General features: G+C 53.1%; 1 protein-coding gene across 2 annotated transcripts; it reads right to left on the reverse strand.

Annotated features, from left to right (window-relative positions):
* Window positions 1-7,185: 7,185 nt before the first annotated feature.
* RAN (RAN, member RAS oncogene family) lies at window positions 7,186-11,047 on the reverse strand. 2 transcript variants are annotated; one of them, XM_045457116.1, is made up of 7 exons: window positions 10,888-11,047; window positions 10,243-10,288; window positions 9,795-9,879; window positions 9,594-9,719; window positions 8,252-8,439; window positions 7,667-7,837; window positions 7,186-7,578 (listed from the first exon to the last, which is right to left on the reverse strand). In XM_045457116.1, the coding sequence occupies exons 2-7, from the start codon at window positions 10,276-10,278 to the stop codon at window positions 7,534-7,536; spliced, it is 651 nt and encodes a 216-aa protein (XP_045313072.1). In that variant the 5' UTR covers window positions 10,279-10,288; window positions 10,888-11,047; the 3' UTR covers window positions 7,186-7,533. The 2 variants fall into 2 exon arrangements, with proteins under 2 accessions (XP_045313072.1, XP_045313071.1); XM_045457115.1 differs by having other exon boundaries at window positions 9,594-9,879; window positions 10,888-10,977.
* Between the last annotated feature and the right edge of the window lie 3,968 nt (window positions 11,048-15,015).

Consider the following 15,015-nt stretch of genomic DNA (forward strand, 5'->3'; position numbering starts at 1 on the left):
AACAAATAATCCAGTGAAGAAATGCGCAAAAGACGTGAACAGACACTTCTCCAAGGAAGACATCCAGATGGCCGACACATGAAAAAATGCTCAACATCACTCATCATCAGGGAAATACAAACCAAAATCACAATGAGACACCACCTGACACCTGTCAGAATAGCTAACATCAACAACTCAGGCAACAACAGATGTTGGCGAGGATGCGGAGAAAGAGGATCTCTTCTGCATCGTTGGTGGGATGCCAGCTGGTGCAGCCACTCTGGGAAACAGTATGGGGGTTCCTCAAAAAATTAAAAGTAGAACTACCCTACGACCCAGCAATTACACTACTAAGCATTTATCCACAGGATACAGGGGTGCTGTTTTGAAGGGACACGTGCCCCCCAATGTTTATAGCAGCACAATCGACAATAGCCAAAGTATGGAAAGAGCCCAAATGTCCATTGAGGGATGAATGGATAAAGAAGATGTGGTGTATATATATACAATGGAGTATTACTCGGCAATCAAAAAGAATGAAATCTTGCCATTTGCAACTACGTGGATGGAACTGGAGGGTATTATGCTAAGTGAAATTAGTCAGAGAAAGACAAAAACCATACGATTTCACTCATATGAGAACTTTAAGAGACAAAACAGATGAACATAAGGGAAGGAAAGCAAAAATAATATGAAGACAGGGAGGGGGACAAAACAGAAGAGACTCTTATTAAATATGGAGAACAAACTGAGGGTTACGGGAGGGGTGGTGGGAGGGGGGATGGGCTAAATGGATACGGAGCATTAAGGAATCTACTCCTGAAATCATTGTCGCACTATATGCTAACTAATTTGGATGTAAATTTTAAAAAATAAAATATAAATAAATAAATAAATAAATAAAATAAAAACAAATCTTCTAAAACAAAAAGATGAGGAATGCTACAGAAAAGCGAGGCTGCCCGAATCCACCCCTCCCCCCCTTTCTGGAAGTTCAGGGAGTCGGAGTTCCCCAAAACAGCACCAAGGTGTTAGGATGCATGGAGGGGACATCTGGGAGGGAGGGTGAGGGGACAGAAGTGAACACAGGCCGGAGAGATGTGTCCTCTTGAAATGATTACAACGGTAGCCTTAATGTTTCAAGATGAGCCAGAAGAAATTATTAACATAATCCAAGGTATTAAAAAAATAAATCAGGTCCCAAAAGAGCAGTGGGATGAGGCCTTTTAAAACTCAGAGACTTTAATAAACTCTGACCAAATAATTCCGTTCCAACTTCTTGGAAAGGAAACACTGTTCAAGCCATACACACAAAAATGTTCATTTCTGCAAAAATAGTGTAAACAGTTCAGCTGGTTATTAACAATTATTTGAAGAATACATAACCATTTTATTACAATGTGACAGCTCGGTGCTCACTGCCTCCTCCCTGCTGCCCTGTGGGTGGAGGCCCCGATCTGTACAGGCAGCTGTGTGTCCTGAGGTCTAAGGCTCCCGCTTCTGACTGCCACATGCACATCCGTGGGGGGTGCTGAGACTGCATCTGGGCTCCCCCTTCTGACTGTCACACGGGGGGCTTGGCTGAGACCACCTGGACTCCCCCTTCTGACTGCCACATGGGGGAGGGGGCGTTGAGCCCCTCTGCCTCTGGACTCCGCCTTCTGACTGCCACATGGGGGAGGGGGCAGAGCCTCTGCCTCTGGACTCTCCCTTCTGACTGCCATATGGGGGAGGGGGCATTGAGCCTCTGCCTCTGGACTCTGCCTTCTGACTGTCACATGGGGGGGGGGGTGCTGAGACTCCGCCTCTGTGCTCCCCCTTCTGATTGTCACATGGGGGGTTTGGCTGAGACTCCACCTCTGGGCTCCCCACACTGACTCCCGGACTTCCCCCTCTGCCTGCCAATGCGGAGGTGGTCCGGAGACTGCTTCCCAGCCAGCCACCCCAGGTCTTGAGGCAGGAGTTACCAGAAGGGACAGCATTCCTGACCCCGGCAAGCGTGGGGACAGGACGTAGCCTCTGGCATCGAGGCCCCCGTGGAAGAGGGTCTAGGGGAACATGAGCCCCAAGTGGAGGGAGAGCAATGGCTGGGGACCAGTTTCAGGTAATCACCGCTCACTGTCTGTTATGACAAAGGCTCCTCCCGGGGACGCGGATCACGGCACTTGGGTTAAAAAGCCCCCCAGGCCCACTGCTGCCCTGCCCTCGGTCTGTGCTGCTGGGATAGCACCGAGTGGCCTCGGCTCCTCACACGGTGACCGACCAGCAGCTGCTAACAGAGCGCAGGGTAAGCACACGCACGTGGTAACCATGCTGACCAAAGGACCCGTCACGCCTCCGACTCAGTGCGGTGTTTCGAGGGATCTGGGCCGTTACGTGGGGGTGATTTTGCAACTTAAGCTCTCGATTTCTGTGTTTCCCTGCCAGCTCTGTGGGTAGCCCTACTTTCCACCCAGATCTTCTCCCTTCAAATCCAACCCCAACGTCACCAGTACGCATCTCCAAGGCTCCAAACGGGAGCACAGCACGAGGCGAATACTTGAAGATGGGGCGAGAGTGTGCCCCTCGCTTAGTAGACCTCTCAAAACACAAAATAAGAGCTCACGGTCAGTGGCAGCAAGGGAGGCATTTGATAAAAGGATTGATTCAGCACACACTGGCGTCTGCGCGTCTTGCACCGTGTCAGAGGCCAGGGACGTGCATGTGCACAAGCTGGGGAGGGGCAGAGACCGAGGGAGAGACAGAGAACCCCAGGCAGGCTCCTCACTGACTGTGGAAGAGCCCGGCACGGGGCTCAAACTCAGGAACCGCGAGATCACGACCTGAGACAAAATCGAGTCGGATGCTCAACTGACTGACCGGACACCCCCATAGAACTTTCTAAAAAATAATTTTGGGGGCACTCGGGTGGCTCAGTCGGTTGAGCATCCGACTCTTGATTTTGGCTCAGGTCAGGATCTCGCGGTTCGTGAGTTCGAGCCCCGCGTCGGGCTCTGTGCTGACGGCTCGGAGCCTGGAGCCTGCTTCGGATTCTGCGTCTCCCTGTCTCTCTGCCCCTCCCCTGCTCACGCTCTGTCTCTCCCTCTCTCTCAAAAATAGACATTTAAAAAAAAATTTTTTTTAAAGACAAATAAAGACCAATTTTGGTTTTCCAACTGCCGGGATTTGGTAGGGCAGAGCACGTCTTCGAAGGTTACAATTAGACATGGCTGTCTGAGTAGTGCACGGCAGTTCTAAGCAGTGGCAGTAAACTCCGCTTTTAGCGCTCAACCCACTCTGAAAGACGCGAGAGGAGGACACGGAGACACGATCCGCCAAGGTGGCCCAGGCCCACACCCCACAGGTCCCTAGCAAACGTCCGAAGCGGTGTAAAACCACCTGGCACAGAAACGCCCATAAAAAAAGTAAAAAATGGTCACGAAACGGTATTTTAGCACAACCTGCCCTTCAGGAAAACAAACATCTGAAAAGCCACGCGACCAAGTATCCGCGACAGTCACCTCTGCGTGGTAGGGAAGGGTGGCGGCTGCACATTTCAACTGTCCGAATCCCCGAACTTCTGGATATGTGCCGCGTGAGTTCTTCTCACCGAGCGTATCACTAGCTGTACGCGCACTACACTCGAGTGTCGGCCTGGGGGGAGCTTGGTTCCTTCCCCCTCCGCCCCAGAGGCAACCTTCGTTACAGTGGACGAGATGCCGCGTCAGCCACGGCACCCCGTCGGAGGAATGGGGCGTATGCGGACAACGGGGCACCATTCAGCCTTAAGAATGGAAACCATGCCGTCCACGTGCGTGAACCCTGGGGACACCTGCTGGGCGAAATACGCCAGGCAGAGTCGGGAGGGCCACCTAAAGCAGCCCGGCTGAGGGCGGATGGACGCGGCCTGGGGTCGGGGTCGGGGCCAGGGAGGAGGTGGTGGTGGGCACAGAGCCCTTCCGCACAAGGAGGCTCTGGGGACCCCACGCACGGCATGGAGACCGCGGCACAGGTCACAAATGCCGTCGCCACACACAAACAACGGCGGTGGCACACACGCCGAACAGCTGGGTGGGGGCGACCGTCTCACCTACATCAAATACCACACCGCACGCCAGACACGCCGTAGACGTGTACAAGTCTAGTTGCCAATTACACCTCAGATGGGAGGGAAAGGTGTACTTGACGAAAAGCTGGCACCTGGGGCCCACACTGTGTGTCCGTTCACATGTCTGCTACACGGGTGTTGGACAGGTAAGGGTTTGGTCACGGCCCCTTTCTGGGAACGCTGTGGCACGGAGGGGACCTTGGCGGGGCACCTGCCCCACACCTGCCACAACAGTCTCCGAAATGCTGCTGCAACCCTTCAGGGGCCTTCCCGTAGTGCTCCGAACATTGCGTCCCAGGTAGGGGGCTAACGCCCCCCCCACCACAAGGCCCCCAGCCCGGCTCACCTCGGGGCCCCACCCCGTGGCCCAAAGCCTTCTCTCCTCCAGTTCCTTCCCAAGTGGGCTCAGTCCCCACTTTCTGAGCCGTGGTTTCCAGATCAGCGTCCTGCAGCCCCCATGCCCGCTCAAGCACAGGCAGAGCGCGTAGCTCAGGGCGCAGGAAAGCCTCTGTCCACATCGCAGAAGGATCCCTCACCCGGAGTGGTTTCTCCTTTGCTCATTAAAGGCAGGGACTGAAAACCAATGCAATCTGAGCTTCCGTCCCCTTTCCATGGCTCAGCTGTGGTTCTAACTCCCTAGACCCGCCTGGCAAGGTTCCCATCACACTCTGCCTCCTCTAGAATAAGTGGGTGGGAGAGGCTGCAAACTGCCAACTCCAGGAGGGAGATCCCCACCCCCTGTGGTCCCACCCCATCCCCAACCCCCAAGTGCTCCTCCTCAGGGGTCCCTCAGAAAGCCAGTCGAAGGGGACAGAGGAGGGAGAAGGTGACCCTTGCCCTCCCGGCAGCGAGAGCAGCGAGACCAGGGACACCACTTACCCCTTCACCCAGGGCGGAGGGGACACCTGGCCATCTGCAGGCGGCTGTGGGAGACCAGGGCAGCTACAGCGCGGCACCCACGGGCGGCTTCGGCGGAGAGGGGCGTCCCGGGGGCCGTGCAGCTGCAGACGGGGCACCCGTTCCTGAGCGGGACTCAGAGCGCGGGGTGCGGCGGGCAGGCCCACCTTCCAGTCCCCAACAGGGCTTCAGGCTTCTATTCAAGGGTCAAGGGTGCGGGAAGGGTGGCAGTGAACCTCTCGGGCCGGTGCCTGCCTGATTTCGTAGTTAGTCCGGCAGGAACCTGCAGCCCAACTTGGCGGGGGGGGGGGGGGGGGTCCTCACAGCAGGTTAAGTGTGTCCCATGTGCACGGCTAGCAAGTCCAACCGATCCGAAGCAGGTGCTCAACCCTGAACTTCCCAAGATAGTGACGCTCTCACAGAAAACTCCAGAAATCCTCAGGTGACTTGCTTCAGGTACACACTTCTCAGCCGAGAGATTTCCTTTAGAGGTTTAATAGATTTTTGCAACCCTCTGCCTTTCCCGGAGGTGCTGATAGGACACAGCACATCCTCAAACTGCTTTTCACACATCTTGCCTTTCCTACACCCTACCCGTGCTCCGTTACTTATTCTGCTCGTGACAGGTCACCAGAAAGGACAAACGCTACCCAAAGGCACCAACGCTCCACACCGTGTGAACCCAAACTCTGCCTCACGGATTTTCCCGATAGACCATCCCAGGTCTGCATTAACTCAATAAGGGCACAGGAGGCTTTCAATGCAAAGCTCCCCCGTTAGGCCGCAGATTTCAATGGAGGGAGAAACGTACCCCTCACACGACGGCGATCGTGCGAACTGCGCAGTCCTTCCCACAGAGAATACTATAGATAATTCAGCAAATCCAGACAAAAAGAAGCAATGTATTTTGCAGCAAATTTTTCTTTAAGACTTGTAAATTCTCTCCCACCCCATATTAAACAGGTAAGTGAAGCAGCTTCCAAATTTAACGGTTACAGTTCAGATTCTGAATATTCACATCACGCTGGCATTCCACGTGGGTCACAAACACATGTGCCTTGTGTTAAGGATCTGAATGAAGTTTCATCCCGATGATGGAAGAATCTGATCACATTTCAGACTTAAAATCTGGTTTTGAACTAAGCAGTGTAGCACATACAGCAATTCAATCTATTGATAACATTTACTCAATATTGAATTTTCTTCAATTCTACCCTTTGGATCTCATTTTTCCATGTATTTAAGTGATCTCTATCTTTTTAGGTAAGAAAGTAACTGTCTAAGGGTAAGCGGACACCTAGACAACTTTGGTAAACTGAACTACAGCAGTCCTCACGTAAGCAAGAGAGCTTATTCAAGACTTAATTGCTACAGTATAGGCGAGGATGGGGCCAAACTCAAACAAGATAACACTCATTTCTAAATGTGGAAATCATACAAAAATAAATGGCTTAAGCCAATGGAATTCTGCAATGCTTTCACGGTCACTGAGAAGCCATTCTAAGATCTACTTTCCTGCTGTATTTGTGCCCCTGAACCGGCCACAGAAATCCTTTCGGAAAAACCGGGAAGGCTGTGGGGTGTCCAACGGGAATCCTTCATCTTGGGCATCGTTAAAGCTTGGGAATACTTGAAAGCAGCGGGTAAACACAGACCACCTTCCTGGAGACCAACTTTACATCAAACATGGAACATCGAGACAAAAAGCAAATAAATGCACAGCTTATATTCATTTTTAACAAACAAGACCTCTCAAGTTCCTGCCATCATTTGTATGGTTTCAGTGGACTTCGAGCAGCTCTACATTAGAACATGGTTACTTTTGCCACAAAGTAATAGCAACTGTAATTCTTAAAATACCTATTCGAAACGTCCTTTAATAAAACACGGACCACTTTTACTGAGAGATCACGTACGTCTCAAGCTCTTCCCTAAGTGATGCTACTTAGTCACGAGGCAGGGGGGATGAACATTACTGTAGCTTAACCGCACTAACAGTATTCACACCCCATGACAACTTACCAAACAGAATACTAGGGACATCTGTCCTATCATTTGTGTGAAATGATTCAAACGTACGAAAAAAACAAAAGAATGTAACCTGGAAAACTTCAAACTAAGTGACACTAACAACATAGCAATTTACACAGTAACATGGCACAATTTTCCCCGTTAGTGGTTTTTAAAATGCTTACCAATCAAGGGATGAGCTCACTTGCTTAGATATTTGAAATACAACTTTATTCTGATTCTAAACGAAAAGGAATGGGAAGGACAGTGACAATGAATTTCACCACTGGATACTGTGACCGTAGCAGTCTTATATTTGAAACTCAGGAAGGAAACAACTGCGCTCCGAAACAGCTAAATATGCAGGTCCAAAAAATGAAGGTACTTTTTCAACTGCCACATTCACTCCAAAGCCCATCCGTCTCCTTCATTCAGCATCCCCAAGACGAAGCACACGTTCTGCTCAGCTATGTAATAAAGTGGCAAACACACCGCACCACTGCCATCACAGACAGCTGCCTATAAAACTAGACTTCTGACGCCGGCTCCAGCCGCTCTCACAGGTCGTCGTCCTCGTCCGGGAGAGCAGTCGTCTGAGCAACCTAGGGACAGACACACGCAGTGAGGCTCGAGCCGCCAGGCGCCCACCGAGGCACGACAAGAGCCGCGCCGGGCGCACAGGCATCTCACCTCTAGATCGTGCTCGTACTGCGCTGCCAACGCCGGGTCCATGACCACCTCTGGCGGGGCGAGAGCGGGCATGGCGACAAACTCCAAGTTAGGGTCTCCGATTAGTTTTCTCGCAAGCCACAGGAAGGGCTTTTCAAAGTTGTAGTTACTTTTGGCAGAAATGTCATAGTACTGTTTAAGAAGGAAGCAAAGTTAGGGGCGCCTGGGTGGCTTAGTCGGTTAAGCATCAGACTTCGGCTCAGGTCATGATCTCGCGGTTCGTGGGTTCGAGCCCCGCATCGGGCTCTGTGCTGACAGCTCGGAGCCTGGAGCCTGCTTCGGATTGTGTCTCCCCCTCTCTCTCTGCCCCTCCCCTACTAGTGCTCTCTCTCAAAAATAAATAAAAAAATAAGTTAAAAAAAAAGCAAAAACTAGTTACAAAATATCTACTCCTCAGGGATCATCCTAGGGTATGCTCCAAACTAAATAAAATTCCTTTGATCCATACAACACGTGTTTACGCATCACTTTAACGCACCCTATTACTTTGAGTTTTATCTTAGACTAAGCCATAAAGCAGTAAAGGAGAAGTTTCAAGAAACATACCTGAAGGTTCTTCTTTCGGTGAAAGACAATAGATTTTGCCTTAACTTTTCTATCCTTAATGTCCACTTTGTTGCCACACAGCACAATGGGGATGTTTTCACACACTCGTACCAGATCTCGATGCCAGTTAGGCACATTCTTGTAAGTAACCCGTGATGTGACATCAAACATTATAATGGCACACTGGGCTGAAAGAAAGATTGACAGTGACTGTTACCCGCGTAGAACGTCCCACACAGATGACACCGCTAAGGACCACGGGCTTCACTTCAGGCCCAAACCAGGTCATCTACATTGCTCCATTCGTTCTCAAGGCCTCTTCCAAGTCTAAAACTCTTACATCACTGTAACACACAAGATTTAAAATCCCACTTCCTACTCAAGTGTGAATGACCAGCTTGCCATATCCAATCTGTCCCTGTAATACTTCATTAATTCCACCTCGTCCCCAAATCTGAAGTAGATTAACAGTAAGTCAGCATTCCAGACAACTCATCTCCTTTATTCGAAAGGTCTAAGAACCCACTTTTAAAGGTCCTAAAATGACTAAACATAGCAAAACAGGTTATTCCTTTGGTTAAAAACACTCAAGTCTCAGGGCACCTGGGTGAATCAGTCGGTTCAGTCTGACTTTGCTCAGGTCATGATCTCACGGTTTGTGGGTTCGAGCCCCTGTGCTGACAGCTCACAGCCCAGAGCTGCTTTGGATTCTGTCTCCCTCTCTCTCTGCCCCTCCCCTGCTTGCACTCTGTCTCTCAAAAATAAACATTTAAAAAATTGGGGGGGGTACCCACCAAAACCCTCAAATCTCCATGTTGACCTAGAAGGAAATTCACAGTAAGACAACAGCCACAAGTATGTAGTCTAGTAGCTTTTTAGCTCAAGATTGGGGGGGGGGGGGGGGGGGGCGGCAAAAAAAATCCACATATTTGTACATATTCAAAATAGGCTAAAGGTATGAAAGGACAAATTTTTCATCACAGGAGTGAGATTTCAGGAGGCAGTTTCTGTATCCATCTTTGTTTGATACAACAATGTAACTGCAGCCAAACATTTTACGGAAAAAAGAAAAACCTCGCAAAACTTAGTACAATTGAAAGAACAACCAGCTATTCCTGAAACTACGGCAACAGCTCGTCCGAAGCTGTTGTTTTATAAACTCCGTAGAAAACAGCCTGTCCTAAACGGTGCCCGTCATGACGCAGCACAGGACTCGGGCAGAACTTTCAAGGTCCTCCCCTCCCTGAGTCAAAAGCCCGGGGTGGTCGGCCTGAACACACCCTCCCCACCCCCAACGCCCCGAAGTCGCCCGGACAACAGCCCCCGCGCAGCGAGGCCCTACCTTGGATGTAATAGCCGTCTCTGAGCCCCCCGAACTTCTCCTGCCCGGCTGTGTCCCACACGTTGAACTTGATGGGCCCTCTGTTTGTGTGGAACACGAGGGGATGGACCTCCACACCCAAGGTGGCTGCAACACAACACGTCACGTTAGCCCACGAACGACGCCCCACGCGCATCCCGCACCCGCGTCGCCCCCACGTACCTACATACTTCTTCTCAAATTCACCGGTCAGATGACGTTTCACGAACGTAGTCTTCCCGGTACCCCCATCGCCAACCAACACGAGCTGCGGGCAGGCAGATTCTTGAAATAACCCCGACGACGTCTCGGCTCGGGACCCCGGAACCCCGGGGCCGGCAAGCCCTCTGCGGACACGCTAACTTTGCGGGTCCCGGGGGCGCTCCGAAAACAAAGGCCTCCCCCCCCCCCCACGGCGGCCGCGCCGGCCGAGCGATGATGACTCGGACAAATCAAACTTGGGCACCGCAGCGTCCCCGCGCGTTCCGGGGAGCCCGCACCCCCACCCGCCGCCGGGGCCCAGGACGAACGGCCGCAGCGGCATGGAGGCGGCCAGCAGGCGTTCGGGGCCGCCCCGCCCGCGGACCCCGCGTGTCCCCGCGGGCAGCACCCACCCCCGAGGACGACCTACTTTGAACTGGACTTGGGGCTCTCCCTGGGCAGCCATCGCGCTGGTGCTGCGGAGCAAAGAGAAAGAAATGGGGCGGGCGGCGCGGCGGCGCGGCCGAGGAGCCACATGGCCCGGCCCGCCCCACGTGCCCGGGCCCACAAAGGGGCGCCGGCGGCCGGGCCCCACGCGCGCACACCCCGGCCGGGGCGGGGGCCGCGCGCGCTCCAGGCGGCGGCGGCGGCGGGCTGCGCTCCTCCCGCCCGGCCGGCCGTCCGCGGGGCCTGGCGCCGAGCCCGCGGGGGAGGCCGCGCAGGGCGGGAGGCCGGGAGGCCAGGCGGGCGGAGGCCGGGACCGCACAGTGCCCGCCCGATCGCGCGCTCGGCCCGCCGCCCGGCCCTCTGCCGCCGCCTGGGCCGCCCGCCGCTCCCGGGCCCGCCGCCCGTCCCCCGACCCGCCGCCCAGGCCCCACCGCGGTCGCGTCCCAGCGCCGGCCTGCGGCCTCCACCGCGGGGGGAAGGGGAGAGCCCCTTCGCCGCCGCCGCCCTGGCCCTGGCCCCACGCGGCCGCCGGCGCCCCGGCCCAGGCCGCCGCCCTCCCAGGCCCCCGCGAGGCCCCTGCTTTCGACCCTGCGGCCCTGCGGCCCCCGGCCCGGCCCCAGCTCACTACCTTCCAGAAGCGTCTCCGGCCCGTCTGACTGAGGGCTGGAAAGATGGCGGAAGCGCAATTCAAATGCCCGGAGACGCAGCCGACGCCGGCGCGCGCCGAGGGAGGGCGGGGCAACGGCGCCGCGCCGCTCCCACGTGGCCCGGCGCGCGCGCGCACGCACGCCGCGGGCTCGGGCGGCCACACCCGTCGGCCTGGCGCGGAGGGAAAGACACGCGGGGCGGCGGGCGCGGGCGGGCGCGGGACGCAGGGCGGGCGCGCGCACGCCCGCCCGCCCGCGGGGGCCACATGCGCCGGCCCGGAGGGCGGGTTCCCGCGCGCGCGCATGCGCCGACGGCGTCGCGGCGCGCCCTGCTGCGGCCGCGCTACGGAACCGGGTGCGGAGGGCAGGCCCCTTGGGCGGGAAACTCGCGGGGAGCGGTCCACACAAAGCCCCCAGGGCTCCCCAGCCGGGGGGGCTCGCCCTGCCCACGCGGCACAGCGGTCCGCACATTGGGGTGCGCGCCACGCCTACGCCCCTGCGCTTCGTCCCCTAGACCCACGGCGCCTTCTCTGTGTCCCCCAGCCCCTTTTCTATCTTGTCCCACCCCAGCTCTTCCCTCCCACACCTCTCGCCCCTTACTCCCACACACCCCCTTCCCCATCCCCCGCCCCTTTCATTCACTCCCTCTTTTTTCTCCCCTCGACCCCCTGTCCCTTCCCTGTGTTTCCAGTTCCCCCCACCCCCACCTCCGTGTCCCTGGCCTCAACCAGGACCTCCTGGGGGGATAAAGGACGCAAAGACTTGCATTTTCCCTCCTGGAAAAGCCGGCCACCCTTTCCTTAAAGCTTCTAATCGGCCAGCGGCTTTGGTGACAGTATCCTGCAAACAGGATGATGAAATTGTGTTTTCAACTTTGGCAGCTCTTATCCTAGTTACAAACGTGGATCCAATCGATGAGTGTTTAGGTTCCCGACTCTGGAGGGGATTAAGCTGTCAAAGAGTGCAGACGGGATCCATCTGTGCAGTCAGCACTCACATGCTGCGGGGGGACACCCACCTCAGAGGGTCCATATAGGTAGAAAAGGAGATAAGCCACGGGCCCAACTAGTGTTGATGGTTATTACCATCCGTTGGCGTTTAGCAAGGGTGTGGGCCGGAGGGAGTCCTCTGACCCCTTATCCTAAATCGAAGGCCGGTTTTTGGCCTTTGTGTAGACAGCCACGGATTCTCCTTAACCCACCTCTCCTTGGTCCTCTCTGGAAGCCAAGCATCCACACTCGCAGCAAGAGCAGGCAGCCGATGGCCCCATCAGAATTGCCAAGTTGCTCAGAAAGGATTCCACCGCGGGGACTCTTCCCGGAGCAAAGAGAACCCAAGTGACCGAGGAGTTGGCCGCCTAGTCCTGAGTGCACTTTGCAAGCGAGCCTGTTGGGAACACAAGTGACATGAATTGGGCACAACACTTCTGAGAATCTGCCTGCTGGGCACTCGAGTCCCAGTGCCCCAAAGGACCCTCAGGAAAACCAGCAGACCCTCCACGCTACTGGTGGCACTGGTAAAACATCAATGCCGAAAGCTGGTGACCCTCTACTTTCATTTCTGGAGAAGTTCCCTGGAGTTAAGCTCACCCATATGCACAGAGAGACAGTATCATCGCGCTTACTGTAACACAATAATAACAAAAACAGAACTTCCATACGTATCCATTGATAGGGAAACACACAAATATTTAACTGGACTACTGTACAGCATCTAAAAGGAAGCGAGTTCATCTGTATCAAAAGGGTTAGATCTCAAAGGATAATGAGAAGAGAAGCAAGTTCAAGAAAGATGTGATAATACCTTCATACAGTCTATAGTTGTATATAGGGATCGTATAGTAGAACACAATTTACGTAAACTTTTATAGACACAAAACCATATTCTTGGATGTATGTAGGTAAATTTCTAAAAATTGACTGCAAGGGTGTGTAGCCTGAAATCTGATGCTGCTGTTTCGAAAGAGAGTAGACAGCTAGGGTGTGATGGAGGTGGGCAGTCAAAGAAGACTACTTACAGGGTTCCATTTCTTTTGTTAAAAGAAGGTAATTGAGGCAAATATGACAACATATTAACCGTTGTGTAACTCTAGGTGGTGAGAGCACCCATGTTTCTGCCTTTTGGCATTTTTGAAAAAATTTCTTCCCATAAAGAGTGCCAAGGGGAAATATGTCGAACCCCCCAGCTCTAACAACAATCGGTGTGGCTTTGCAGTTTACAGAGGTACTTCCTCATGTCTGCCACCCGACAGGGATTGCACACCCCTGCTTAACCTGTAGTTTCCAATATTGCAGGCAAATGCACAAAGAAGTAGCAGAATTACAAAAAAAAAAAAAAAAAAAAAATTCAGAAAGTGTACAAGGAATTTTACCGGAGTATTACCTCTTAGGTCCCCAAATGTTAACATGAGTTCTTTGCCCTGGTCATTCTCTCCTTCCTTCTCCCAGTACTTGTGTCACCATATATATGATTTTTAAAATACGTGTAGGATTTTTGTTCTCTGGGATGTTTGAGAGCAAACAGCACCCAGGATGCCCCTCAGCGTGCATTTCTTAAAACCAAGGACATTCTGTTACATCACCACTGCCGAATTACCCAAATCGGGAAATTAACTCTGCTGCAATCCTGTTATCTCCTCTGCAGACCTGAATGGCCACTTACTTGTCTCACTTCTATCCTATATCTGGTGGGGGATCCGTTCGGGATTAGGTGTTACCTCTAGCTGTGAGGTCTGTTCTGTTTCTTTGCATCCAAAGCATTAACTCCGTCTTCGTGTTTCGTGACCTTGACACTTCTGCAGACTATTTTGTAGGCCAAGTCTTTTGGAGGATGCCCTCCGATTGGATTTGCCGGCATTTCCTCTGGATTGGACTCAGGTTATGCAGTTTGGGTTGGGACCCCTCAGAAATGACGTTATGTCCTTCTCAGTGCATGTTTTCAGGAGGCACAGGGTGATCCTTGTAGAACATTTCAGACCATCCTTCTCTTTGACACTGTGGTGGTTTTCTGGATCACACTGATACATGACATCTGTGGCCGCCCAGGCCCTACTTTGCCACCCCTTCTCCAGCTCCATTCCCTGTAACCCTGCGGCAGCCACACAAGCCTTCCTGAATCTTCCCTCAGCCAAGTTTGCTACTGCCTTGGGGCCTTTGCTCTTAATGCTCCCTCTGCCTCAAATGCTCTTCACATCATTGCCTGACCGGCTCCCTCTCACCCTTCAGGTCACAGATCAAATGTCACTTCCTAAGGAAAGCCCACCCTGACCACCGTTTCTAAAAGGGCGTCACCACAGCAGACATTTCCCCTCATGTCAACCCCGACTAGATTTTCTCCAAAGCACTTACCACTAGCTGGAAATAGCTTGCTTAATGATTCACATGCTCACTTTTTGACCTTTCTCTCCCTCCCTAGAATAAACAAAGCACCTTGCCTGGCATGATGGTCAACATATCTAGCACAGGGCCTGGCATGTAATGGGTGCTCAGCAAATATCTGTTGAGTTGGTGGGTGAATCACTCTTGAGCCCATCGGAATCCAGAAAGGTAAGCAGAAGCAGCAGCATGATATGATAATAAAATAAGGGCAGTTTCCATATAAGCTTCTTAGAATTCTAATATGCTCCTTCACATCGAAGACTACTTAAGCAAGTAACAAACATTTACCCAATGCAGGGCCACCCTTTTCTTTTCTTTTTTTTTTTTTTTTTTAATTTTTTTTTTCAACGTTTATTTATTTTTGGGACAGAGAGAGACAGAGCATGAATGGGGGAGGGGCAGAGAGAGAGGGAGACACAGAATCAGAAACAGGCTCCAGGCTCCGAGCCATCAGCCCAGAGCCCGACGCGGGGCTCGAACTCACGGACCGCGAGATCGTGACCTGGCTGAAGTCGGACGCTTAACCGACTGCGCCACCCAGGCGCCCCCAGGGCCACCCTTTTCTATCTGTGCAGTTTCCATCACCTCCCTTGACTTGGCGAACCAGTAAGGAAGGTATTCTGAAAGACTCCATTTTCTAATTCGTTCATCAATAGTAGCGATCATTTGTCAAACGAGATCATTTCTTCACTGGACACAAACTTTTTTTTTTACGTGGGGAGCACATTGATG

Source organism: Leopardus geoffroyi, chromosome D3 (assembly GCF_018350155.1).
Source record: "Leopardus geoffroyi isolate Oge1 chromosome D3, O.geoffroyi_Oge1_pat1.0, whole genome shotgun sequence".
NCBI lineage: Eukaryota > Metazoa > Chordata > Mammalia > Carnivora > Felidae > Leopardus > Leopardus geoffroyi.